The 25155-nt window shown below is 47.1% G+C and overlaps 1 protein-coding gene across 1 annotated transcript in view; it reads right to left on the bottom strand.

Annotated features, from left to right (window-relative positions):
• The window catches only part of LOC143006840 (cadherin-12-like), a 54749-nt gene that overhangs the window by 10343 nt on the left and 19251 nt on the right, over window positions 1-25155 (bottom strand). The window contains exons 4-7 of the mRNA XM_076158158.1: window positions 24954-25121; window positions 22029-22216; window positions 7869-8122; window positions 4072-4208 (exon numbers count right to left, since the gene is read on the bottom strand). Coding sequence (XP_076014273.1) covers window positions 4072-4208; window positions 7869-8122; window positions 22029-22216; window positions 24954-25121 — 747 coding nt within the window. The remainder of the gene's footprint in view (window positions 1-4071; window positions 4209-7868; window positions 8123-22028; window positions 22217-24953; window positions 25122-25155) is intronic.

Genomic DNA, 25155 nt, shown 5'->3' with positions numbered 1-25155 from the left:
GTTCTTTTTTTTCTGTGTGAAAGCCCAAGAAAGGTAAACTTTATAGATCGGGTGTGGGAATGAGCTTTGTACTGCAGTGGGGGAGCTTAACGTGCGCTTGTTTGTGTCTCTGTGTGTGTGTGTGTGTGTGTGTGTGTGGACCCCGAAGCGTGGGCGCGTATAGGTGGGTGCCTGAGAAGAATGAAGCATGTGTGTGTGTGTGTGTGTGGGTAGGGGGGGATCTGTGGAGGCGTCCCAGGGGGATTGGACAGAGCCGGGGCTCAGTCAGTAACCTGTCTCTGACCTTGATGGAAAAAGCAATCTTCCCACCCGGCTAAAAAACGACACAAGGAATGGGATTTGCCGCTTCGCTCTGACTCAACTACAAACATTGATGTTCTCCCGGCGAAAATACTGATCCTTTTCCGTCATCAAGATCCTGATTTCGGGGGGGGGCGCGTCCAAAAAGTTTGAGCGACTCGTAGATGTCGCCGACCCCCAAAAAGGTTGAAAGCGTCCTTTTAAACTTCCAGTCCAAGGCCCCTGGATGAGATCATACATTGTCTTCTTCTTCTTCTACTTCAGGAGGGAAAACTCACCTCCATACCTGTTTGTTGTCTCAGGACACCATGAGTAAATACAGCCTCAGCCCACTAGATGGAGCAGTGGTACAGTGGCTGTGATCAACCACACTGCTGTCAGCATTTTGCTCCACATGCTCTGTTTGTTTTATTGAATCAGAATCCTGTAGAGCTCCGGATGCCTGAGCGCTCCGTCTCATCGCCCACCAGCCGCCTTATACTGATTTTCTACTAGATATAACTCCTTAATTAAAGCAATTCTTTATGAAAACCTCCGTCTTTGCAAGCAGTCGACCAGAAATCTATAAAATGTGCAAAAGCCAGAGACGATCTGTAACCATTAATGCTGCAGGCGCGGACGGATTAATGGGGAGAAAGTCACAACACGGGACTTTGTGTTACGGCGTGAAGCTGAACCTGATTGTCATGGCTGTACATAGGTTGCGAGCGCGCCTCCTCCTAATGCCCACAGCCAAGGTTATTATAGCATTTAATAGATCTTTGCCACTCTTTGACTCCTAAAAATTGCTGCCAGGGTTTAAATGCCAAACAGCAAACCCGTTAATCTGAGCCCCGGCTGTTATTTAGCGCCGCCTCCCGACTGCCAGGCTCAGCGCCGGCGTCTCAGGAGAGCAGCAGCAGCAGCAGCAATAGCAGCAACACACTCTGGGTTTTTGCTGCATGACTGCAGTGTGTAGCAATTGACCAGATACATCTCCCGGGCTCAGACTCAAGGTGTTGCAAACGCACCTTTGTGTTGGTGGGAAAATGTCAGGGCGACTCCTCCGTGTTTCCTTGGGGCGTTTGATGCTGCGATGAGAAGGTAATAAGTGTGGGAGGATAAATGCGAGGATGCATTAGACGGCGAGGTCGGCTGCAATCAGTCACTCACGTGCGCCCGGGCAAACCGCTGTGCACGGCTGCCTAATGCTGCTCAAGAGCAACGGAAATGTCAGAACATTCTTCTTCCTGTGTGTGTGTTTGTGTGTGTGTGTGTGTGACCGCTCCTCACAGCAACCAGCCCTTATTTGCATAGTGGATAGAGGCCTGCAGGTCTTTCACCCATTCGTCACAGTTTACAGCCCCCGATAAGAGACCAGGCGAGACCGGGCGTGGGGCTCGGACGCCACGATTCAACGCACGGCCGTGGAGCTCGAACGCCCAAAAAAAATAGATCCAATACCCAAAAATGCAAAGTTCTGCCAAATCGCAGTCAAGGTCAGGAGCGGATTTGGGGGGGAACTGAAGTTGTGAGACGAAGCTCCCCCGGGTGCCCACTTTAATCCAGATCACGGTTCAATTACACCGAAAAACCGGGCCGCTTCTTTACACACACACACATCTACATATCTGAGCCTGTTTACATGGAACAGTAAACCTTGGTTGCTTGTTTCCTCTGCGGGCCTTTCCTGTGTCATATATGTGCCGTATATATCACAGCACAGCCCCCCTGCTGGGATGTGACCACCTGCTTGGTGCTCTGCTCCAATTATTTACCAGTTTGGCTCAGTGTTCCATATTCTCTCTCTCTGGGTTTTCCATTCCAAGCTAAAGCAAACAACTATAGTGTCTCTCTCTCTTTTTGTGCGTTACCGTGACAAATGTCCTGCTGTCCTGCTGTCGGATTCTTGTTGTCTCGTACCAAAATATGACACGCGGAAGGAAGAAGATATTAGGAATTAGCTCATACTGATAGATCCACATTTGATTGGCTGTGTAAAAACAAAACAAAATCTGATTGGAACGCGTCCTGTTTCTCCTTATCATATCTTTGCCTCAGAGTAGGAAATCCCAGAGCAGCGGCAGGCGGGCAGGCGGGCGGATCAATGGTGTGATGATCACAAACCTGGACCCTGAAGTTGTTTTACACGCCACTGTATCCCCTCTTTCACTCCGGCTAACACAATTAGCTCATTCAGCTCTGCCGCTCTAAAAGGGTTCATATCTTTGTGTCCGGCGCAGGATGGAACCCTGATTGCTACACGTATGATGATCCGCCAAGGGAACAGAACCTGGACCGGGTGAGACAGGGCTGGAGCGGAGAGACAGGGCTGGAGCGGAGAGGACCGGCGGCACGATAAGACAGCGAGGTGTAATGAAAGGCCAAAGCACAAACGCTGCTCCATTCCTCTGTCAGGTATGATGGACGGAGACTAACATCCTCCTGCAGCTCCTTCCTCCCTCCCTCCTTCTCCTCCTCCCTCCATCCTTTCATTCCACCTCACCTTTCAATTTCTTGACACTTGAGCACAAACGCCACACAAAGAGACAAACACACACGCACGCGCACTCGCTCACGAATAAGAAGCAGAATTAGCGTGTCACTACCATGACCTTGAGGGGAAATGACTAATATCAGTTTCCAAGGCGACAATGAGTCAAGTTTTAACAGCCCCCCATTTCACAGTCTGTCCTAATGAATATACAGCGTGGGTAATTTTGATTGAGCACCAGCCTGCCTCCGGGATAATGACTTTGACGCTTCTTAGCAGATTTGATGACTTGATGACGATGGATTTGCTTATTTATCCGGAAATTTGCTCCACTTCCTCCATAAAAACATAATTAGCTTGATGACACGTCTTAAAGAAACAGCCCCCCCCTCACGCTCTCTCTCTCTCTCTTTCTCTCTCTCTCTCTCTCTCTCTCTCCCTCACTCTTAATGTCTCGCTCTTTATGTCTCGCTCTCTCTCTCTCTTTATGTCTCTCTCTCCATCCCTCTCTCTCTCTCTCTCTCGCTAACTCATTCTCTCTGTCTGACTCTGTCTCTCTTTGTCTCTCTCTCTCTATGTCTCTCTCTGGCTCTCTGGCCCTCTTACTCTCTCTGTCTCTCTTTCTCACTCTCTCTCTATGTTTCTCACTCTCCCTCTCTCTCTCTCCCATTCCCTGTCTCACTCTTTCTCTCCCTGCTATTCTCTCTCTCTCTCTCTCTGTCTCTCTCTCTCTCTCTCTCTGTTTCTCCCATTCGCTCTATCTCCCTCTCTCTCCCTCTCTCACTCTCTCTCTCCCTCTCTCTTCCTCTCCCATTCCCTGTCTCACTCTCTCTCCCTCTCTCACTCTCTCTGTCCCATTCGCTCTCCCTCTCTCTCTCTCTCCCTCTCCGTTGGCCTCGCTGTAAAAAACGATGAAAAGCTTCACGTTTTCATTGGGTTCTTTTCTTTTTACAGCAGTGTAAGTAAAGCTTGACTCTGGCAGGGGGGGAAAGCAAAGCTCTGTGCCGGCGCCAACGCCATCAAATGTGTTTTTAAAAAATGAAAACAGAGTCTGAGGCCAACGGGGCTGGAGGAGACATTGTCCGGCAGATCCATCCCTCTGTGGAAGCCATCATGGTTTACACTCACCTATAAACCTTTCCTGCAAAATGGGATTGAGTATTGACTTGAGCAAAAGTGTGTTAAATCCTTCACACAGATTACGGCGCATCAGCGGAGGGGTTAGGAGGGGGGGAGGAAGGACAACAACACATGTGCGTGAATCACCGTCATCGACCCACCGTCTGTGTCATACTCACTAAGTTTGGTAGCCACGATGGAGATGTTGTGCTGGGCGACGGTCTCCCTGTCCAGGAGCTCGTTGGTGGAGATGGTGCCCTCCACCGGATCGATGTCGAAGTTGCTGTCCATGTCGCTCTTCCAGTCGATGGAATACCTGCGGCGGAGCAAACGACGGGTTTAATAGCGTCCATTCGCCAACATAAACCGAGGGGGGGATTAAGCGGCGGTGATTTCCCCCTGCGGGCTCGTGTGTGTGTGTGTGTATGAGTGAGTCATAATAGAACATCGGCACAACCTTCATTACTCATTCTGAATGGTCATTTCCAACAAATATGCTGATGCAGATCGCACAACGGAGAACGTTCTAATCTAGTAAATGGAGCACGTGGACGCTGACGATGCTGACGGAACACTTTGAATCTGAATCAATCTCTGACCCACGACAGAATATCAGGCCCAAACACTTAAAAAGCAAGAGATATCAAAGAATAAAGTGGTATTATTTGTGATTTTATGATGATTAGAGTCAGCCTGGGTGTCAAGGATGAAAGATGTGGAAGCTCTGCTGCTGATTATTCCAAGTATTATCATTAAAAAGGATCTTTGAATTCTCAGTACGGACACATTTATTCTCTTGACATTGTTTCAAATTTACCCTCTTAGCATTTTGACCTTTTCTCTTAATATCTCAACTTTATTCTCAGAACATTATTACGACTTTACCTTTAAAATTCCACCTTTCTTCTCCAATTAAGACAAAATGTAACTTTATTCCTGAATTTTATCCCAGTTTTCCATCAGCGGCCTTAAAAACGTCTTTGTACTTCCGGCCAACAAACAACAACGCGTCTAACCTGAGCGTTTGGCTCTGGGATCAGACTCTGTGCTTCTGTCTGAATGGAAACTATTAAACACCAAACAGATCAAACAATCAAACACAAACCTTTCACTGCTCACTTCTTCACATCCTCCTATTTGATCCATTTTTCTCTTTAATAATCCTGTGATAGTCGGCCCCGGTTCCCCCACAGGATCCCGAAAGGTCAACACTGACCCCTGAGCCTTTGAGGACTGGGTGCAATGCCTTGCTCGTGGGCAGAACAAGCGTTTTAATCAGTGCTGGTGAAAGCTCCACTCTGACCATCATGCCGCGTTATTTGATCTTTAAAGGCAGTTTCTCATTAATATGGATTGGGCTCGTTTTCACCCCGCACTGCCTGAAACTGGACTTGACTCGGTGATTAAGGGAAAGAAGCTGACTGCACACACACACACACACACACACTCTGTCTTTAATTCTCACGAGAACGATCACAAATCATTTTTAAGATGAAATACTTTGAAGAAAAAAGAAAACGCTTCACCAAGAATGAGAGCATCTATCTGTCGACCTGTCAGAGGAAATAATTAAGGGACAGATTTAATAAACACACAGCAAAAAAAAAAAAGGTTGAATGTTTCATTAAGAGAGCCGCTTTGATTATCTGTCAAATTTAGATTCATCTTAGCAAATTAAAGACCTTGCATTTCTCCCCCTGTGTTGCTGGCGCTCGGCCTTGAGAAGCAGCGTGATCTACTTCCCTGCGAGTCTCTTTGATGAATATTACAGCCACGGCTCCCATTAGCAGTTCCAGAGATCAATAGCTTCTGATATTTCCTCGGGGTAAGACCAAATTTGTGTTTTTTAGGTTTTATTAGATTGGGCCTGCGAGTAGAGACTAAGTTGTGGTGTATAGCGTCGGTGATTAGAGGGGAGATACTCAGGTTAAATCCTGGCAAGAGGATCAATGTTCCTCCCCCCTCAGCTGCTCGGCTCTGTCGGAACGTCGGAAGGAAGTCGGTGGCGTGTTTAAAGCGAAAAGAAACAAGACGTAATTGGTTCAATCTGCCCAGTTATCGTGAAGGAAGAAGCAGGCTTATCAACAGCTGGGGAGAAAAAAGGAATCGTCCATCTAAGGCTCAACTGAGTGGAAGATATGAAATTAATTAGGGCGTTATCTTTCTGCTTGGAATGATACTAATGTTCCGGATTAACACACAGTTAGGGAACAGCCAGCGAGGCGACATTTGCATTTATTTCATATATAGAAAGAGAGAGAGAGAGAAACAGAGAGAGAGAGAGAGATTGATTTTTAGAGGTCAGATACTGAAATAGAGTCCGGCGGAACTTTTGTGGGACCGATGAGACTTCCCGTTGTTTTAAAAGCTGTATGATATAATATATTTCCATTTGAAGCTCTTTTTTTAGAAAGCCGCTCAAACTTTAGGAAGCGCTTCAATATACGCCGACGATGCAGTATTCATGACTGTCTCTATGTGTCGTCCCGGTGAGAGACGCTCCGCTCTGTACCGGGGTCAGGAAGTCTTGAAAGCATCGTTTTCTATGCATGGCGGGTCATCAGCTCTATTGTTTGAGTGAGTATGTGTGTGTGTGTGTGTGTGTGTGTGTGTGTGCGGGGGCTGATGACTCTTGCATGTCAGCCGGCCGATGGATGGATGAATTTTTAAAGTGGCGCAGACAAAGTGGAGACGTGCAGGACATTAAAGCCGCACGCTCTTAAGATGCACACACACGTCCCTGCCTCCTCTGGCCTTCCTTTTGTTTTCTCCGAGATGAAATATTCATAATAAAACAAATATTGTCCTTGCAACAGGTACATTTACATTTTTCGAAGAACCATTACGACAATAACAAAAGCGCACAATCTGCCCCCGAGCAACAGTAAGTCTGGTAATAGATGGTGATCTCATACATTTTTAAAAACGCTCTTCTTCTGACTTTGTGTCGGACGCTGTATTGTTCTCAGGGTAAGTGTGTATTCGTATACGTGTGTGTGTGTGTATGTGTGTGTGTGGGGGTGTGTGTGTGTGCAAGTGAAAGAAAGAGAAAGTGAAGAAGAAGGAGGATAAAACCTGGAATGTAAGTGTGAAGTATTGAACATAAATCAGAAGCTTAATCAGATCTGTGAAACGGAGCAGTGAACTTTCAATGTGCCTCTTGGTAATAACCGAGCGGAGACGAGACGGAGATGTGGGACGCTGTGCGATAAAGTTTAAACTCCCAATGTGTGAGTGTGTGTGTGTGTGTGTGTGCGTGTGTTACTTTGGCATTTTCATTGCCAGTCTTAAAAGAAAGAAAAAAAGTAACGATCGTCAATCAAAGGCGCTACAAAACAGAAGAAATGTGGGTCAACTTATGAATTAAAACAGGAAAATGAGGAAACAAAATGGTGCCACAGCACGTTTCACCTGGCCTGCAGTATTCAGAGCACATACTGTATGTGTGTGTGTGTGTGTGTATGCGGTTTAGATGTATACGTTTGATTTAAATCTGCCAAAATCATTCGTCAGTGCGGCTGACAATCTCATTTTTGCTATCACCTGCCTGCCGTCGGTATCAAAAAAATGGATTAAATTCAAAAGCCAAACATCAATCATCCCCCCTGCCTGTGCATGCTGGGAAAACGCAATGCGCGATAAACAAAATTTGACGATAGAAAGTAAAAAAAAGAAACGTATGACTGAGAGTAGCAAGAACTGAAGTAAAATACATCCACAATGTGAAAAGTTTCATAATGTTGCACTTGTTTACCTCTAAATAGAGTCCACATAAGCAATCAATACTAAATGACCAGTTAATCAATAAGAAAAGTGCTTTCTCCTGACAGGAAGTACCTTTGTCTGCTGTTAAATTCAATTCTATACTTCTTCTTTGGACTTCAGACCGTTTCAGATGAGTTTCCTCCATGACCGAAAGAAAGTGTATGGAGTTGAGTGTGATGTAGAGCGTCAGAGCGGGCGAGTGTAACTCTACCTGACCGGACTGCTGCTGGCGTCTAAATCCTGGGCTGTCACGGCCCCGATGATGGTGCCCGCGGGTGTGTCTTCGTACACATCCATCACGTACGAGGGTTTATTGAACACCGGAGGCTCATCCACATCTAGAACGTTAATCTTCACCGTCGCCGTGTCTTTGAAGGCCCCGAAGCTCTGGAAACGGGGGTCCAGGTGAGCGTTGGTTGCGTCCACCTTAAAGGTATACGCCTTCTTCGATTCGTAGTCCAGGGGCTGAAACGTAGAAAAGGAGGATTTCGTTGTTAGTTTGGGTTGTTCGTGCTTGTTAGTGATTTCAGTTCCCGTGTTGTCAGTCAAATCTTGTGCCGCGGCGCCGTTCTCAGCTGTTCCCAGGAATTATAACTAAAACGTGTTTAACCCCACTTGGGACTTTCCAATTTTCGTCGCTGTGGTTCATCGATTTAGCCGGTTATTTAGCAGCGCCGATGACGTGAGTGAACGCAGCTGCAGCTAATAAAGACCAGCTGCTGCACGCTTTAAAGGCCCGATAACGCCTGAGAGGAGGATCAGCAAAACACCGCGGGCGTCGCACGGGACTTCCTGGAATCGTGGCAGGTCGTCTTTAAGCTCACAAATCTGACAAACTCCATTAGAAGTTATTAACCGACAAAGTCACCGTCAGCAAATTGATGTTGAACTGCGGAAAAAAACCTGAAAACAAAGTAATTAGTGGGAAAGGAGAGTAAGAGAAGAGCTTCATCATGATGGAGAGAGTCATTGATCTGATCTCCCTCTCTCTCTCTCTCTCTCTCTCTCTCTCTCTCTCTCTCTATCTCTCTCTCTCTCTCTCGCTCACCTTTGCCTCCCAGGCTCTAAAAACAGCCACAGTTTCCTCTCCTGCAGTGGTGATAAATCACTTCTACTGTGTGTCTGAATGAATCTCCATTCTCCCTCCGCCCATACTGTAGTTTTGTCGGTCCAACATAGGAACACCGCCCCCCAAGAAATACATAATGCATTGACCCGTATGCCCCTTTGTGTCATCCGTTACAGAGAAGCCATATTTGATGCATTTGCGCCTAAAAACAGCTGCAGATTCTTGGATATTACACCACAAACTGCTAAATAATTGAAAATTAGGTTATCGGGGTTATAAATGTGTATTGTGTGTGTGCAGGTTTGGTCTGTGTGTGTGTGTGTGTGTGTGTGTGTGTATGAGTGGCAGCCACATTGAAGTCCCGAGACAAATTTCCCCTAAGGGACCAATAAAGTCATTTTCAAACATGAAATATTTCTCGTGATTGCGTCGCCGTCGTCTCGCCTCCTTTCAAACACGCTGACACTCGTTTCTAAAAAAAAAACATTCCACTGGTGTTCAGGAGGCGATTCCCGCTGCTTTAAACAACAGCCCGGGGGGGCAGGGGCAGCAGCCGAAGCAGGGGAGTTCTAACGTGAATCGCTAAGGACGTCCAGCAGAGGAGATCTTGGCCCGGGTTAACGCTCTGACACTCTGGGTGTTGAGCAGGTCGAGCTCCAGTCGGCGCCTTCGCGTTTCTGCGTCTCCACCACCTTCTCTGCCTCTGACATATCAGCTCAGGGTCAATTAGTCAGAAGCGAAGGAGGGGAGAAATCGGCCTCCAATGCCGTGTCTGCGGCTGAGGTGTAAACACCCGACAGGGACGACACCCGCGCTCGCTGTGCCCGTCTCCTGCCCTCCGGTGCGTGACCGACCGTACTCTTCGGCGAGCTGGCTGGTCGGTCACGCTCGGCTGGTCCAGGAGTCACATGAGAGACATTCTGCCTCTATGTATTTCAAATCGACTAACATGTAACCCCGCTATGGAGAGAGCAGGGCGCTATCTCGACGCCTCAGGCCCCTCGCTGCTTCTGCGGCGTATGTTGTTCTGAAAGATACAGAGCGAAAAAACAGCTGCTAACGGCAGAGCGGCGTGTGAAAGGAGAGGCGAGAATGTAATGCTGGAGAAATCCTCTTTTACATAAACGCCAGGCTAGATAAACTCCACCACTCCACTTCCACCAAAAATGAACTCCACATGAATTAGCTAATTAGGGTCCAAGCGCTAGACGCCATTGGAGGCTGATTTCACACTGATGGCAGATGCTTCTCAAGCTCCGGGGTCTTCGCCCTCCATCTCCACGGTTTCTGCAGGCGTGATGCAAGAGCAGGTGTCCGTTAAGAAAAAAAAGAGAAGAAGACAGGCCTGTGTGAAGGCGAGCCAATCTGAAAGCAATCATTGACCATCAACCGCCGGTGATTGGTTTGATTACAGTGCACCAGATGCAACCGGCTGGGAACGGCCTTGAGATCCCTCAACAGGAAACACACTCTGTCTCTTTCAATCTCTCTCAAGACGCTGAAGACGCTGACGGAAAAGAGCGAGCCGCACCTAGAGTACAGTGGCGCGGAAAGGACCCGGATCACACGCTGATCCCCTACAATCAAACCCCAAAGACTTCCCACCAAGTCGCACCTTCCATGGAAGCTAATATGTAAAGCAGTCATTATTCCGGCATCCTGAGCTTCCCGCTGCGGCCTATCAATTTGCTGTGAATCGCTCGGAATGACTCACTCGCTGAAAAACGAAACCCAATGCACTTGAGATTTGAGAGAGAGCGAGAAAATAAATTAATAACTCCATCAAAACGCATGTTTTTCTGAATTAATTGAAGTGGAAAGTGTTTTTTAAAGACAGGCGACGGAGAACGACGGAGCGAGCGAGCGAACTAATGAACATGCGGCACAAACAGGATCTCTGCATAGCTCTGCTTAAATGTGTTGCGCAGGTAGAGTAGGAGGGAGGAAGGAGGAAGAAGGAGGAAGGAGGAAGGAGGAAGGAGAGGAGGTGATGCAGAGCGGGTGGACAGCAGGCGGCTCACACCAGGCCTCATTAGGCGGCGATTCAGGGGGGACCAGAGAGGAGGGGGAGGGGAGGGGGAGACGCTGCTTTACATCACACACGCTGCATTGGAACACACACAGGCCTGAGCTCTGGACCTCCGTCTCCGTCCGTCCCTGATGTAAATCCCCCCGCCAGCGCCGAAATGATGACTTGTGGAATCTGATTTCCACGTGCAGGATTTTTGCAGCGCTGTCACAAATCTCCCTCGGCGACCGTCTCTGCCATCACTGCTTGATCAGCTGTGTGCGAAACTTAACTAAATACTAGCAGGAAAAGAGGACGGGTCAAACATTTACACTTCTTGTTTGATTTGTAATCAGGGATAATGACAGCTGGCATCTCGGTCCTTCACGCTAAGAATCGTGGGTCTTCAAAGTTCACCTCCAGCATTACCTGGGGGACCTCGTCGGCTTGAGGAATTACGCCCCCACATGTGTGTTCAGTGCCAGGGCATTAGCACCGGGATGATTAAACGTGCCGAGCGTTACCTGGGGGACCTGGCGGGATTTACCTAATATCCCGCATGTATGTGTTTCGTGCCGGCGCATTCGCTCGGGATAAGCCGGAGATCTCCCGTCTCAGCTCGCAGCATCTCCGTGCCGCTGAGGAGCACTCAGCCAAGTGAAGTGCATTCAAATATCACGGCACAGGCGTCGACAGGGAAAGATTAACACGTTTATAAAGGAGGATTCTTTAACAAAATAAAAGCTTTACATGGGACGTGTCTGACCATCCCTAACGCTAACCCTAACCCTAACCCTAACCCTAACCCTAACTCACCTTAAGAAAAAGCTTTAATCTAATGGGCTTCTATTGCGGTCTGATGATTTATCACTACAGATTCACTATGATAATCTATTCATCGCTGCACTTTGATTTCATTTCCTGTATTCATCTGGTTTGGTGCGTAGCGGCCTTCTGCTGCTTTCGCCGCTCATTAAACCGGACGGGAACATGTGAAATAAAGATCTTGCGAGTGTACAGCCAAGAAAAGATGTGATGTCACGGGAACAAATCGCAACTCGTTTCCCCTCAAGCAGCCGGAGGAGGAGGGGGAGGATGAGGATGAGGAGGAAGCCGCTCTGACAGTCATTATGATTAACTGTCAAGCAAATCCTGCTGATTAACTTAGGGTTTTGCTGGTTTGGGTGCAAAAAAGATGAGTGGAGAGCTCCGTTGCCCTTTTAACACGTCTGAGACACATGACGGTCCAAGTATGTCGAGGCTCGGCTGTTAAATAGGAAGAAAATGGGGCCAGGAGGGGGTAATGAGAAACTCCCAGTTAATGAGAAAAAGTGTTAATGTGTCAACGCTTGACTTGGGGAGAATCAAATCAGATGGAGAGGCCATGAGGGAAATCTCACAGGAAGGAAAATGGCCATTTATTGTCTGAGTGGATGTATTATTTTACGTTTCCACCGCCCTCAAATATGACCCACTTCCACGCTGAATACCGCTGCTGTACGTGTAAGTAAGCATCGGCCACAAACACACACACACGCTGGTTTACTATCCTTAAACAAGTCTCACACACACCTGTCGTGGGCTCGGTTTCACGTTTGAAGTGCCTCATTTAGGGCGAAATCCTTCCCCCACCTTTTTTACGGTGAGTGCGGACAGCGAGGAGACGAGGAGACGAGGAGACGTGGAGCTTCGTAAAGGAGGACGCGGCGAGTTCCTCTCGTGTCAGCGCCGCTGCTCTTCAACATCACAACACAACGCACTTGAAATTCTCCACGTGGCGCCGTGCCCCCTTTGATATGTAAATGTGCACCTTCATTGCACTGCCAGTGGTGCCGCCTTTTTTCTCCCCTTCCTCTTCCTCGTCTTCTTCTTCACTCCTCGAGTGAACCTGTTATGTTCTGAGGGAATTTGTTAATTTACAACAAGGGACTAATCAAGGCATCATAACCTCGTAGGTGCAGTGTTACGCTTCGCACGCCACATGAAGAAAAGGAAGAAGAAGAAGAAGAAGAAGTGGGACGAGCTCACACCTGCTGATTCACACGAGCGAATAGCAGAACAAAAGCTATGTTGTGGAGCGCTTAGCAAGATGGAATAACAGCAAAACAATAAAGCGTATGTGTTTGTGACTTACAGCTTGGGTCTGCGTTTGCCTCCGCCGCTACATTTGCTCCCCGCCTGATGCAAACTGTTAGTTGTGGCCGTTTTTCAGCTTGATGGTTATTTTGGGGGGGGGAGGAAGCGGCAGGAGCGATATGCATATTTAATGGATTCTCATTCTGTTAACGCGCTGAGTCCAGTGTTACAGGAGCAGAGTTGGATACTTTAAACAAACCTCTGCCGCTCTGCCTCTTAATATCTAATACTTAATACTAGGGGTTGGTCTCCTGCCAGCACCTAAGGGTGCATCTCGTCTCACCCCCCCCTCGGAAGAATCATTATCATCACACCGCGAGTCATTAGCGGGACAATTTCATTTGTTTGTGCTGAGCCGCCGCCGCTGCCCCCATTACCTACAGAAGCCCCGAGATTTAATAGCGTGATAAGCTCGGCAGCAGTGTTTACTCTGACTCTCCTATCACTGGCAGGTTTCCATATTTACTACTTCACTTATGAATGAGTAAGACCCCCCCCCCCCCCGCCCCCTTACCCACCTTCCCTTTAGACCACGTCTAGACACTTACATCTAGTCCGGCCTAAACATCCTTGTGCCTCCTCTGTAGGGTTCAGGAAGCTGTAATCCTCCACACAATGGCGGAGAAGCTAAACATAAAGCAGGAGCCCCACTGAGATCCCTGAGTCATATGATCGTGACTCAGAGGTTCCCGACTGGACCGCTATCTCTGCTCTGTATGAGTCACCCCCCGTCTGCATGCACGGATTTAATTGTCCGCACAGCAATAAAAACTAAAATGCCCACTTAGCGGCGCTGTAGCACCCTGAGTGAGGGATGGGGATGTGGGTAGTTACTGTCCTCACCCAGAGTGCGTCCCTCACCGCCCCCCTGGTGGAGAGGGAAATCCAGAACCTAGAATTCAAGCTTCGGCAGGGAGGCAGAGCAGTGAACACAGCTGGAGGTCTGCTCTCTGGAAATAATCCACCAGAACTTCAATATAAAGATCAGACGTGTTTACAGTTTTTGCCTGTTAAATGAATACTTCCTAAACAATCGTACCTTAATATGCAGACAGTGTGACAGTCTGACATTTTAGAGGTATAATCACGTATGTAAACGTAGAGAGAGCCTCATTAGCATGGGCTCACTGATCCATACTGACTCTGCAGCCACTAGTTTTCTACTCTGCAGTTTTGCCGCCAGAATCTTCCACCAGTAAAAACAGGAATATTTACACCGCATCATCTAAAATCACTCATTTTCGATGATGTGCTCGTACCGGCCATGTTTACAGTGTCATAAAGGATTACTTCCTGAATGTGCTGTAAATCGTGACTTTTTATCGGCTGCACTTTCCCTCTCCGCTGGCGTTTAATGTATCCGTGCATCTTTGTTTGTCTTTGCCGCAGATGTTTCCTTCCTCCTGCCGTCGTAAATCAAACGCTGAATCTCCTCCAGCGTCGCCGTCGTTGTTTACAGTGGATGTAGCTTATTTTAGCCAGACGGTCTCCACGTCGCCCCCTGGTGGAGGAACTGTGTAATCCTCCGCATGGAAGCAAATGCGAGCAGGCGTTTAAACAGAGCCAAGACTTTAATCCACTTTAACGTTATTGTGCCATCAGAGGACAAAGCAGGCCAACTGACGAGACACGATGGCTGCCACGCACGTCGCTCTCTCTGTTTGAAGCCTTTTATTTGACTACGTGCTCGCAGGAGGCAAAACCGTCAGAAATCAGCAGGGAATTAATGTCAAGTTTAAAAAAAACAAAAGGCCCCCAAAATGCTTAAGCAAAGTCTCTCACGCAACAATGGAGATGCAGTTTCTGCCTGCCAATTTTGGGGATTTACGCGTCCTGGGGCCGGTGAAGGGATTACATGCTCCTCTGACCCCCTTTTCCTTTACTAAACCTCTATACTGCTAATGTCAAAAACACACGGAGCCAAAATAAGCCATCAAACAAGCTCCTGTTTGAATCTTTAGAATCTGCAACACAGAGCTTTGACCTGACGCAGTAACCAGCGCAAAATGGGAATACTTAGTTAAAGTGCCGTGAATTAAATGAATGAAAACATATGGAATTAACTCTCCAGCTCTTTGTGACTGACCAGCGAGCACAAAGAGCTTATCTCAGGCAGCCAAGCTTACATGGCCCCACAGAAGCATTTGATGTCCCAGTGAACACCGGGGGGGTCTTAACCCCTGCGGAGGAGAGATGCTCACTTTATTGTGCTGCCATCAGTCACGTCGGTTTGTGTCCTTGTCCATGCTGCCTTGGAGCGCCTCCATCTCTCCCGTCAGCGCTCACAAACAGAGAGCGAGAGAGAGCAGGCGAGAGAGAGAGAGTCTGAGAGGTTCGCCGGCAGCCCCCACGTCCACGCCGCGCGGCCAAGTGGAGTGACTGTGAAAGACTCGCACTGCCACTCTTAATAGGACAGGGTTAGCCAAGGGATGAGCCCCGAGACACTGGTTTAATCTATTACACCCACGCCTCCCCGGGCCGAGAGAGAGAGAGGGGAGAGAGAGAGAGAGAGAGAGAGAGAGAGAGAGAGTGACAGAGAGAGAGAAGGCTCTTCATCGACTCTCTGCGCCAACCTCTGCCTCCTCTTTGTCACTCTTTCCTCTGACTTTCCCTTTGTAGTCACTTGCTCTCTCACACACACAAGCCACATTAATACCCAGAAACAAACACACACACACACACACACACACACACACACACACACACACACACACACACACACACACACACACACACAGATCCCTGTACGGTTGCTCGGTGAGGTGTTATTTGTCTGCATTGGGAACCTGCATCAGAGCCTCCTCCTCTCTCATTTCCTCTCACACACACACCGCGGGTCTAAAATAACTCATTCCACCTCCCACTGCAGCATTCAAGCTCTATAATCAATACATTACTTTTCAACTTCGTCCTCGCATCGTTCCTGATTCTGGGAGGAACTTCCAGTCGGTGTCGTTTCAGCCGTCGACACTTTTTTTTCCACAACAATACGATCCCGTCGGAGCCGAAACCCATCCCGATATAGACTCCACGTCTTTACTTTCGCAACTCTACTCGGGGAGAAACACGACACCGTTTACTTACTGTATATACTTAATTACACGCTCAGATATCAGTGGGTTAGTGCTTACTTTACATATTAAGGCATTAAATTCAACATCAGATCCACTGGTCACGACCTTGTGCGCTATCTCGCCGTTGTTTAATGCATTTTTTGGCTTTAACTCAAAGGCTTTTTGAAAGAGGAAGAGTTTGGATTCGACTGTAGGAGGATATGGGAATATCTACAATCAGAGAACACAATATAGCAAAGGATTCTGGGTGTTTACCTGATTGATGTATTGATTTCGAATGCGGTAATTAAACAAGTTACTCTTCTTCTCTTTACTTGTCTTTTAAGTGAGATCGCAGCCATCTGTGTTCTTTAGTATTCAACCTGCATCGCTCACTCTCTCAGTCATGTTGGGCAATTTGTTAATTACTTTTCGTCACATGACCATTACGCTGTTTTTTACTGCCTGGCGGTGTCGTCTCATCAAGATTGAATGGCAGTAATGGGCCTCATTCTCTCACATGATTTACTGTTCAAACAGCGCAGTAATGACATTTGTGATAGAGAAATTATACAGCGGTCACTGTCTGGCTTTAGAGAAATGAAGCTCCTAATTGATGGGAGGAAGAGGGATGAGAGAGCTTCCTGCCTGAACGTCGCCGTCGCCGTCACCGCCGCGGGGCTGTGGCGTCGGGCAAGCGTCTAAACTAAGGGGCCGGAGCAAAACGCGGGGGAATCGATGTGACTTTTGTTTTTTATGCAGAAGTTTGTGGGTTTGGCGCTCTGTTTTGGTTGTGGAGCACTTTTCTTTAAATGTCACGCAACACCTCAGCATCAATCACCGGCGTGTGTTGCTCTTTGAGGAGAGGGGGAAAAATAACCTTTGGCGAGCTGAATGAATCATTTTCTCTCCCCCCCCCCCCCTCTGCTTAAGGTGTCGCCCAAGTCGAGGAAATTCTTAAAACAGATCGATTTGCAAATAAATCAGACGGGGGAAGGAATGTGTTTTCTTCAAGCAAAACCAGGGGACCAGAGAGGAAAAAGCTGTGTGCTGAGTTTATCCTCCCAACTTTAAAGCTTCAAATTTACATGAAAACATTTATAATATCATGTTTACACGTCTTTTCCCTTATTTCCTCACTTTACTTTCATGTTTTTCCTTCCACCTGTGGAGTAAAAAGCCTTGAGGTCAAAGAATCATTCAACACTTAACCTTAAAGCAACGACCAGTACAACAACAATGCTCGACTGTAGCTGAACAACATTGGAAGAAGGAGTTGAACACAACAAGGGTTAAACCGAACAATAAGCATCTTGTTGTGTTTCTACGTTTAAAGCTGAAGTCCTGCCTCTGAATGTGAGCCCGCAGCACTAAACCACACATGCAGACATTAAACAAAAGCCATTTCCTTTAGGGCTGCATACAGGAAATTTCAATTAAGGCTTATCTGCATCTTTCCCTTTTAGCCGGCAGCCTGCAAACAAGCATGCAAATGGACCGACGCACATCACCGCCTCGCATCGCACGACACGTTCTCTCACTAAAACACAACCCTCCAGTTATCATGTCGAGGGCTCAGAGTGTGAGACCTCACTTTGTTTTACACTACAGCAGCCCCTGTGTGTGTGTGTGTGCGTGTGTGTACAGTATGTTGCCCCTATGCGCACGTGTTTGTCTGCACAATTCCCAGGGAAATCCAGGGCTAGATTTTTGCCTTTTGTCTCCCTTAATCTGGTGTTTTGCAGACAGGGATGTGCGGACCCCCTTCGTGCCTCTGTGCCTCTGTGCCTCCTCTCTCTCTCTCCTCTCTCTCTCTCTCTCCTCTTCCTCCTGTTCTGTATCGGCACACTGGAAAACAGATGATCATCCTTTGAACCCATTACTCATCCTGATCCTCTTATCATAACCAAACCTTCCCCGAGTGTCTAATTCAGGGGCTGTGCCAAACTCTGCTGCTGCTCCGTGCACAGCGTGGCTCTAGTCCCCCCGTCCTGCTGCGCGCGTGCGTTTGTGTGTGTTTCTTCTTTTACATCTGAACAAGGAGGAGGGATTGGAATCATAGCACAGAGCGAGAGAGAGACAGACAGAGAGAGAGAGAGAGAGAGCGAGAGATTGTCCACACGCATTTGCACACATGCAGGGTCTCCGGGGATATTCTACCAATCTGAAATAAGACAAGTGTGTAGGCGGGTCAGTATTCTGGGAACACAGCGAACAACTCATAAAGGCTCCGTCTGCAGATACCTGCCTGTTCTCCACACCTTTCCCCCCTCTCTCTCCTTCTCTCTCTCTCTCTCTCTCTCTCTCTCTCTCTCTCGTTCTCTCTCCCCTCTCCCCTATTTTTCCGGCTTTTTCGCTCCCCTCCTCTGTTCCTGTTAATATCACAATTCCACAGGCGGCGAAGGCGTGTGTGTGTCGTTTGGTAAATTACACCGTGGGAGGTTTGGTCAGATTGAATGCCTCACGCATACACACACCACAGCCTCATTGTTGTTATGGCAGCATATCAAACAGCAGAAATAAGACAATAGGTGATAACATGGATCCTCTGCTGGCCGCTGAGAGATTTCCGCCATGTAAACAATTACTTTTTCAAATTTTACATCATACTCCCATTGTGTGAATCAGTCACTCCGACTGTGATCTGTGGCCATGGCTACAGTCATCACCATCCATCCACACACACACACACAGGTACCTGTACGCTTCACACACAGAGGGGGGTATGTTCACACACACACACACACACACACACACACACACACACACACTACACACACACAGCAAGCTCCAAACACAGAGCAGGGAATCAATTACTCTCTCAGCTGCATATTTTGCGGGATCAAAGGACGGCACATCTTTGTGTGCGCGCACGCCGGGGCAGCGCACTAAAAATGTACCAGTTAACGATCACCGCGGCGTAAAGAATGCAGATTGAACATTCCACCGAGAGACGCTTTACACACTTACATCCAGAGATAAGCTGGGAACTGAGGGTTATAGGCTGTTAGTTTGCAGTGACATCATGCATATGTGTGTGTGTGTGTGTGTGCCAGAGTGAATTTGATGTATAATATAGGGAATCTGTGTTAAAAGAAGAAGAATTCAAGCATTTTAGCATGGATACTGTTCCCACATTGAGAGGACATCTAGTGGCAAAAGCAGCACACAGCTTCTCCTCCGTTTCCTTTATTTCCTTTTTTTCCCCTTATTGAACTTCAATAGCACTGACAACAAATGGCATTTAAACTCACCATGGGCTTTTTTTCCCTCTTTTTTTTTTACTGCATCCTGCCAAAGCAAATGCAGCACCGAGTGTGAAGGAATCAATGTGCACGGGCCTGTGTGAGAGCTCAGGTAACTCAAACTGTGTGTGTGTGTGTGTGTGTGTGTGTGTGTGTGTGTGTGTGTGTGTATGTGTCACAGAGTGGCAGGTTGAAAGCTGCTTTTATTTGTCTCTGTCTCTGTGTGTATGTGTGTGTGTGCAGCTGTGGGTGAAGCAGCTTCCTTCTTTTAACACATTCATCATAATGCTTGGGGATTGAGACTTTATAAATGAAAATATGCTGAGTCAAGCATTACGCAGGTTGCTTTAATTAATATCAACACTTAGTCATCCATAACGTTCGCTCATACACTCCAACCATCTGGGTATAGTGACCTGGTTGAACTGTGAACCAGCCAAGCGTTTACGTATGAATGACACCAAATCGTTCCAATATCGATTTCCTTCATACAAATGGTTTTACCAATGTACAAACATGTCAAAACAATACGATAAACCCTTTACATCAGAGATCCATCCAGCTGTTTCTCCACAGACATCGAACGCAAGAAACTCCATGGAAACGGCAAATATTGACTAATGAGTGGAGGTGAAGCTGAGATGGGAAGGCGTTTCCCTGTTACGCTGAATCCCCTGCATTAGAGTGCAATGAGTGCTCATCTCTGGGCTATTTTAAGGAGGAATCTTGCAGTGCAGAAACGCCACTTTTGTCTTGGAGCGCCAGCCGACAGTGTCACCGATTAATCGCCATTTCCTGCATCATTACTGTGGCTAAAACTACACTTTAACAAAAGAGGGAGAAGCGCTGACCCGGTGCTGATTTTGTAGCTCAGTCTATCCAATTTTCTCAGGTTTTAACTCAAGTTTTATTAGCTCGTACATGGCCGGTGGAGAGACCTTCTAATGTGCCATGTTTAAAAAATCCATTCAAAACCTAGAGGCAAACTTAGAGCGCTTTCTGTTAGCTAGACTTAATCTCAAAACCCTGTTAAACTCACTAATTTACCCTCCATAAATTAAATCAATCTTTATGTATAGTTACTTTGTTCATGAGGGGTTCAGGGACACCTTGGAAACAACTCAACATTGCACAACAACAGAAGCAAACAGTTTCTGGTCGTTGGCAGGGTTTAGCATCGTTAACCGAGTAGAGTCCCGCCTTCTTCACACCTGAGTGAGGCCTAACTGAGTCTCTCTCATGTCTGCAAACACACTGTTGCCGATCAGAACTTCCTCAGAGAACAAACGAACAACAACACAGCTCTCACTCTCTCTCTCACCCCTCTCTCTCTCTGTCTGTCTCTCTCGTCGCCACCATTAGAAGTGTGGCAATTCTTTGTTTTTAGCCTGTTTCGACATGATGGATCCTTGAGGTCTAACAGGAGGAAACCCTCAGGATAGGGCTGTACACAAGTACTTTTAATGGGCAGATTGACATTTGTACCTTCTAAACCAAAACAACATCATGAATATATTATGAAGGCTGAAATAAGATTGATGAGGGAATTATCAAAGAGCCTTTGCTGCGGAGCTGTCGCAAAGCTCTCGCACTATGAAACCATGAGGCTGAACTCACAGTATTTAAGTGTAATTTGAAGCAGAACCTTTAAATCTTTTAACATACATGCCTGAATGAATAATTAATTGCATATCAGGTCTTATTTTAGACCGCCTACTTAGTAGATGAGTACTCATAGCACTCGCCGGACCGCCATTTCTTCATCTAAATGTCTGCAGCAGTGGTGAGATGAGCTGATGGAACATTTCTCTAATATCACTGGCATTTTGTGAAGTAGCATTAAGGCCTTAAACACACTATATGTGCTCATAAGTGGTATTTATACATGAAATGAGCTCCATCTGCTCTATGGATCAATGGTAGTACAACCAAAAGGCCAGACCTTTTTGCTGTGGGTCGCTCTGCCCTCCACATTTTAATCCATTTAGCACAGAGAACATATGGCGCAGTAAATGAGCCCTGACATGCTGTGTGTATACTTAATATAGCACAGGCGCTTCCTCCGCCCTGTACTGTAGACTGGAAGGCAAAGGCAGCATGGCCGGCCAGTTGGAGAGCGTCACCTGGCAGCTGAACACAGGTGAACAGGACGGCCAAGGAGTCGCTGAGGCTCAGAGTAATGGAGCGATGCTCTACCTGCTCACTCATCACCCACTACCTCCCCTGCTCCTCTTCACAATTTGGACCGTCTAATTCCCAAGCTATTACCTTCCTCAGTTTTGTACGATTATGGCCCTATAGTTGTTCAAATTCAGGCTATGCTGACCGTGAACATGACCTTAACTGATAATGTGGACAGTTTAGAAGGATTTCTTCCCTGCATGTGTTGTGGAAGTGTTGTGAGGTCAAAGGTCAAGGTCAACATGAATATTCTGAGGGCAAATATGATACGAACGTTTGTGTATTTCTTTATGACTCTCCTCTGTGATATTTACTAGGTTACAGGTTGAATTACCATACAGATTATAGAGCAAATATTTATCACATGAATATTCATGAGGGAAATTCCCACAGTGGAATTCCCCACTGACTCAGTAAATACTATATGTTCTTTCTAATACTGATATCATCTCATTTATATTCATGATCAGATTTCCACAGGGCTTTGAAAACATTTAAACATATTCTACTATCAAAGCAGTGGAGTCAAGTAACTTCTCTGAGGGCATTTCTGGTATATATATACAGTATGCACATATTAACATAATGTATGAGCAGGAGCAATCAATAACAGTTTCATTCAAATTCTAGAATGAGCATTGTGTGGTTTGTGTAGTTTGTGAGATGTTGACTCTGTTACCTTTTTGAGGATGATGATCCCTTCTTGGTTGTGTCCGTTGGTGGTGATGTCAAACATGGAGCCTCCGTCCCCCGGTACGATGGTGTATTCCACTTCAGCGTTTCTCCCGACGTCCATGTCGTGGGCTTTGATCCTCCCCACAGCCGAGCCCACTGAGGACGACTCGGGGACTCGCAGGTGAAAGAAACCTGGCAACAAAGGAACAGCGGCACACCGGAGTCAGAGTCATTCAACATCACCACCTCGACACGGAAAACACGGAGCAACTCAACATCCACCCACGGGCGAGCGGCCTGTGCGCTCTCTGAAGTCAGGGCTGTAGCTACACCCATGACATTCTTCAGTTCTGACGTGTTTGGACATCAAGGTTGCTCAGCTTCCATATAATTGGCTGCCTGAATCTGGAAGACCAACAAACACGAGGAGCCCGGGGGTTGTTTTGGGTTTTTTTTCTTACTGATTCTCTCAACAACAGAACGTGAGACTAAAAGACCCGGGAAGAAACCTAACAAACAAGCAAACGGCAGATTGGTCTCATTTATCACCTGCACCTGACAATGTTGGGGAGATTTCCCTGCGTTTCACTGTCTGAGATGGCTGTGCGGTTTGAACAATGGCATCTGTTCATCGCTAAGTCATTATCTGCTGCAGTACAGATGGACAGATTGGACAAAGAGAGAAAGAGAGAGAGAGGGAGGGAAGAAAAAATGTTGCTTTTGAAAAACACATTGAGCAAGCACCTCTGATGGATGGTGGAAAGTCCATGGGAGGGATTGGCAGTAAGCAAATAACTAAATGTGCTGCATAACAACCAGGCGAGGAAAACACATGCCTGAGGAAGAAAGGAGACGCCGGGAACAACCGGGAGTGATTCACTAAGACAAGTGTAAGTGCAGGGTACTTCCCCCGAGAGAATTGGTAGGGATAGAAAGGGGGTATTTATTGTCCTAACCCAAAGAGGTCCCTTTGCGCTGGCAGGAAAGCGGCAATATCAAAAGTTGGACAACCGCTATTTCAAACCGTTGACGGATAGTTAATTAAAATTCTTCACTCATTCGTCAGTTTAATTGAGCAAAAATCCCATATGCAACATAGAAACAGCTGAGACATCTCGTTTGGACGTTAATGGCTCTGGGATAACATAGATTTGCATGGGAATGTAAAGCAAATAGTTTTTTCAGACGCAAGCAGAAATGCCGACAGTGCGGAGGAGAACGCTTCGAGTCGGGGAGGGAGAACAAATGTACGGACACCGGAGCGCAGGAAACATCTGTCTCTGTTCGGGTTCATGCAAAATGTTGTATTAAAAAAGAACAAAAACACCCCTCAAGGTCACGCTATAGGCTGTATACGCTGAGGTGCTGGCTGGCGCTGTGATGCATACGTTATGGCGCTGGCTCTCATCTGTTACGCTTCAGTTTTTACCGCATAGCTCGGGGCCGTTTCCACAGTGGGAGATCCTGGGATGGAGGAGGGGGAGGAAACAGAGGCAACAGGGATGAATTTAGGCGCTAGAATACTGATCAATAATTAACCGCTGAATTCTCTCTAGTCCACCGGCAAAAGTCTTCTAAGGCTGTTTTCTGTTTAAATACTTCAGCGGAAAAAAAGTTGCCACGTCAGTGTCACCAATCTACAAATTGATGTCATCGCTGAGAGCCAGAAGGGTTTGAAGCTGGAGCAAATAATTACCAACAAAAGGAGTAGATGTATGGCAGGAGGTAATCCGGTCTGAAGTAAGTCTCTGGTTTAAACTTTCATTGATAGGCCGGTCACAACACCACGCTAGTAATTGGCTGATGACATTAGCTAAAGCCCAGCGGTGATCAGTTGTGGCAAGCTTTGTCTGTTTTGTCATTTGTAAACACTTTCTGTCAGTTCTAGTGAAGGACAGAGGTGCATAAACCTAATTTATAACAAGCAACACTCACAGTAATAGCTTCTGGGATAACTATTTCATTCCGTTAGCGTTTATGAATAAAAAAGCAATCAGATGTAGACAGCCACCGTCGCGTGATTTATGCCGGCGTTTCCCAATGTGGCCACTCTACATTCCGTCAAGTCTGAGCTGTGTTGGAAAAGAAGGAGGGAGAAGGGGGGAGACAAAGACGGTGAAGTGAGCCCGGGGGCAGCGGAGACACCATACTTGGCATGAACCTCTGCGTGCTGCGACAGCATTATGGAAATATCATCTTCTCCCCACAGCTGAAGCAGCTTGACCGTCTGACTGCCTTGCATTTACATTCAGAATAGGCCACTGTGTGTCGCCTCTCAACACCTGAACACACTGCATTAATACAGAGCGGTAGTGTTTACCTGGCTGTCACGCTCTTACCGTGTCGGAACGTTTGAGTAATTCTCCACAGCGTCTAATATCTGGTCTTTATTTCCCCGCATAAAGCCCCCGTGTAGATCAGAGAGTTTCCAGCACCGGCTTGTGATGCGACCTGGCGCCCCGGTACAATAGAATTAATCTGGTTTTAGCGGCTTATATAAAACAGCAGATAAGATGCGGCAGTGTTAAATACGCCGAGTCCATCCCGCCGGTGCAGAAACATCTCACTCAATCCCCCCGTCCCCCCCTCCATCTAAATATAGAAGTATGGCCCATCAGCACAATAACACCCAGCCACCCGCTTGATGTGTCAGGAGGTGCAATGTTGCGAAATAAACAAGCCTTAGCTTATGACGGGGCATAAAGACAAACAATGAAAGCAATTACAAGCACAAACGTGATGAATATCCGCTATCACAACTGCATGGTGTGTAATTCATTATCTGATATGAGAACATGCATCACGCCGCCCACCTTATTATTTTTATTATTGCAGTAAAAATGAAACAGCTGTCACATCCAACCGTTTGTTTATCACAAAATCACATCATAGGCTGGGGTTTAAAGGCACAACAAAGCCGTAAACTCACTTTTGGAGAACCTGGGTGGGTTGTCGTTGACGTCGCTGAGGGTGATGTTGATGGTGGTGGTCCCGGCCAGCCCCCCAAGCTGACCCCCCATGTCCTTAGCCTGGATGAGCACCTGGTACTGCTCCTTTAACTCCCTGTCCATGTTAGGCAGGGCCGTCTTTATAACCCCTGGAGATACGGGCGGAAAAGACCACAAGAATAA

The sequence above is a fragment of the Genypterus blacodes genome, unplaced genomic scaffold (genome assembly GCF_046128005.1).
Source record: "Genypterus blacodes isolate CSIRO-AG114 ecotype Tasmania unplaced genomic scaffold, CSIRO-AGI_Gbla_v1 ptg000076l_1, whole genome shotgun sequence".
NCBI lineage: Eukaryota > Metazoa > Chordata > Actinopteri > Ophidiiformes > Ophidiidae > Genypterus > Genypterus blacodes.
Note: the sequence above shows the minus strand (reverse complement) of the source record. Positions and strands in the feature narration are given on the sequence as shown.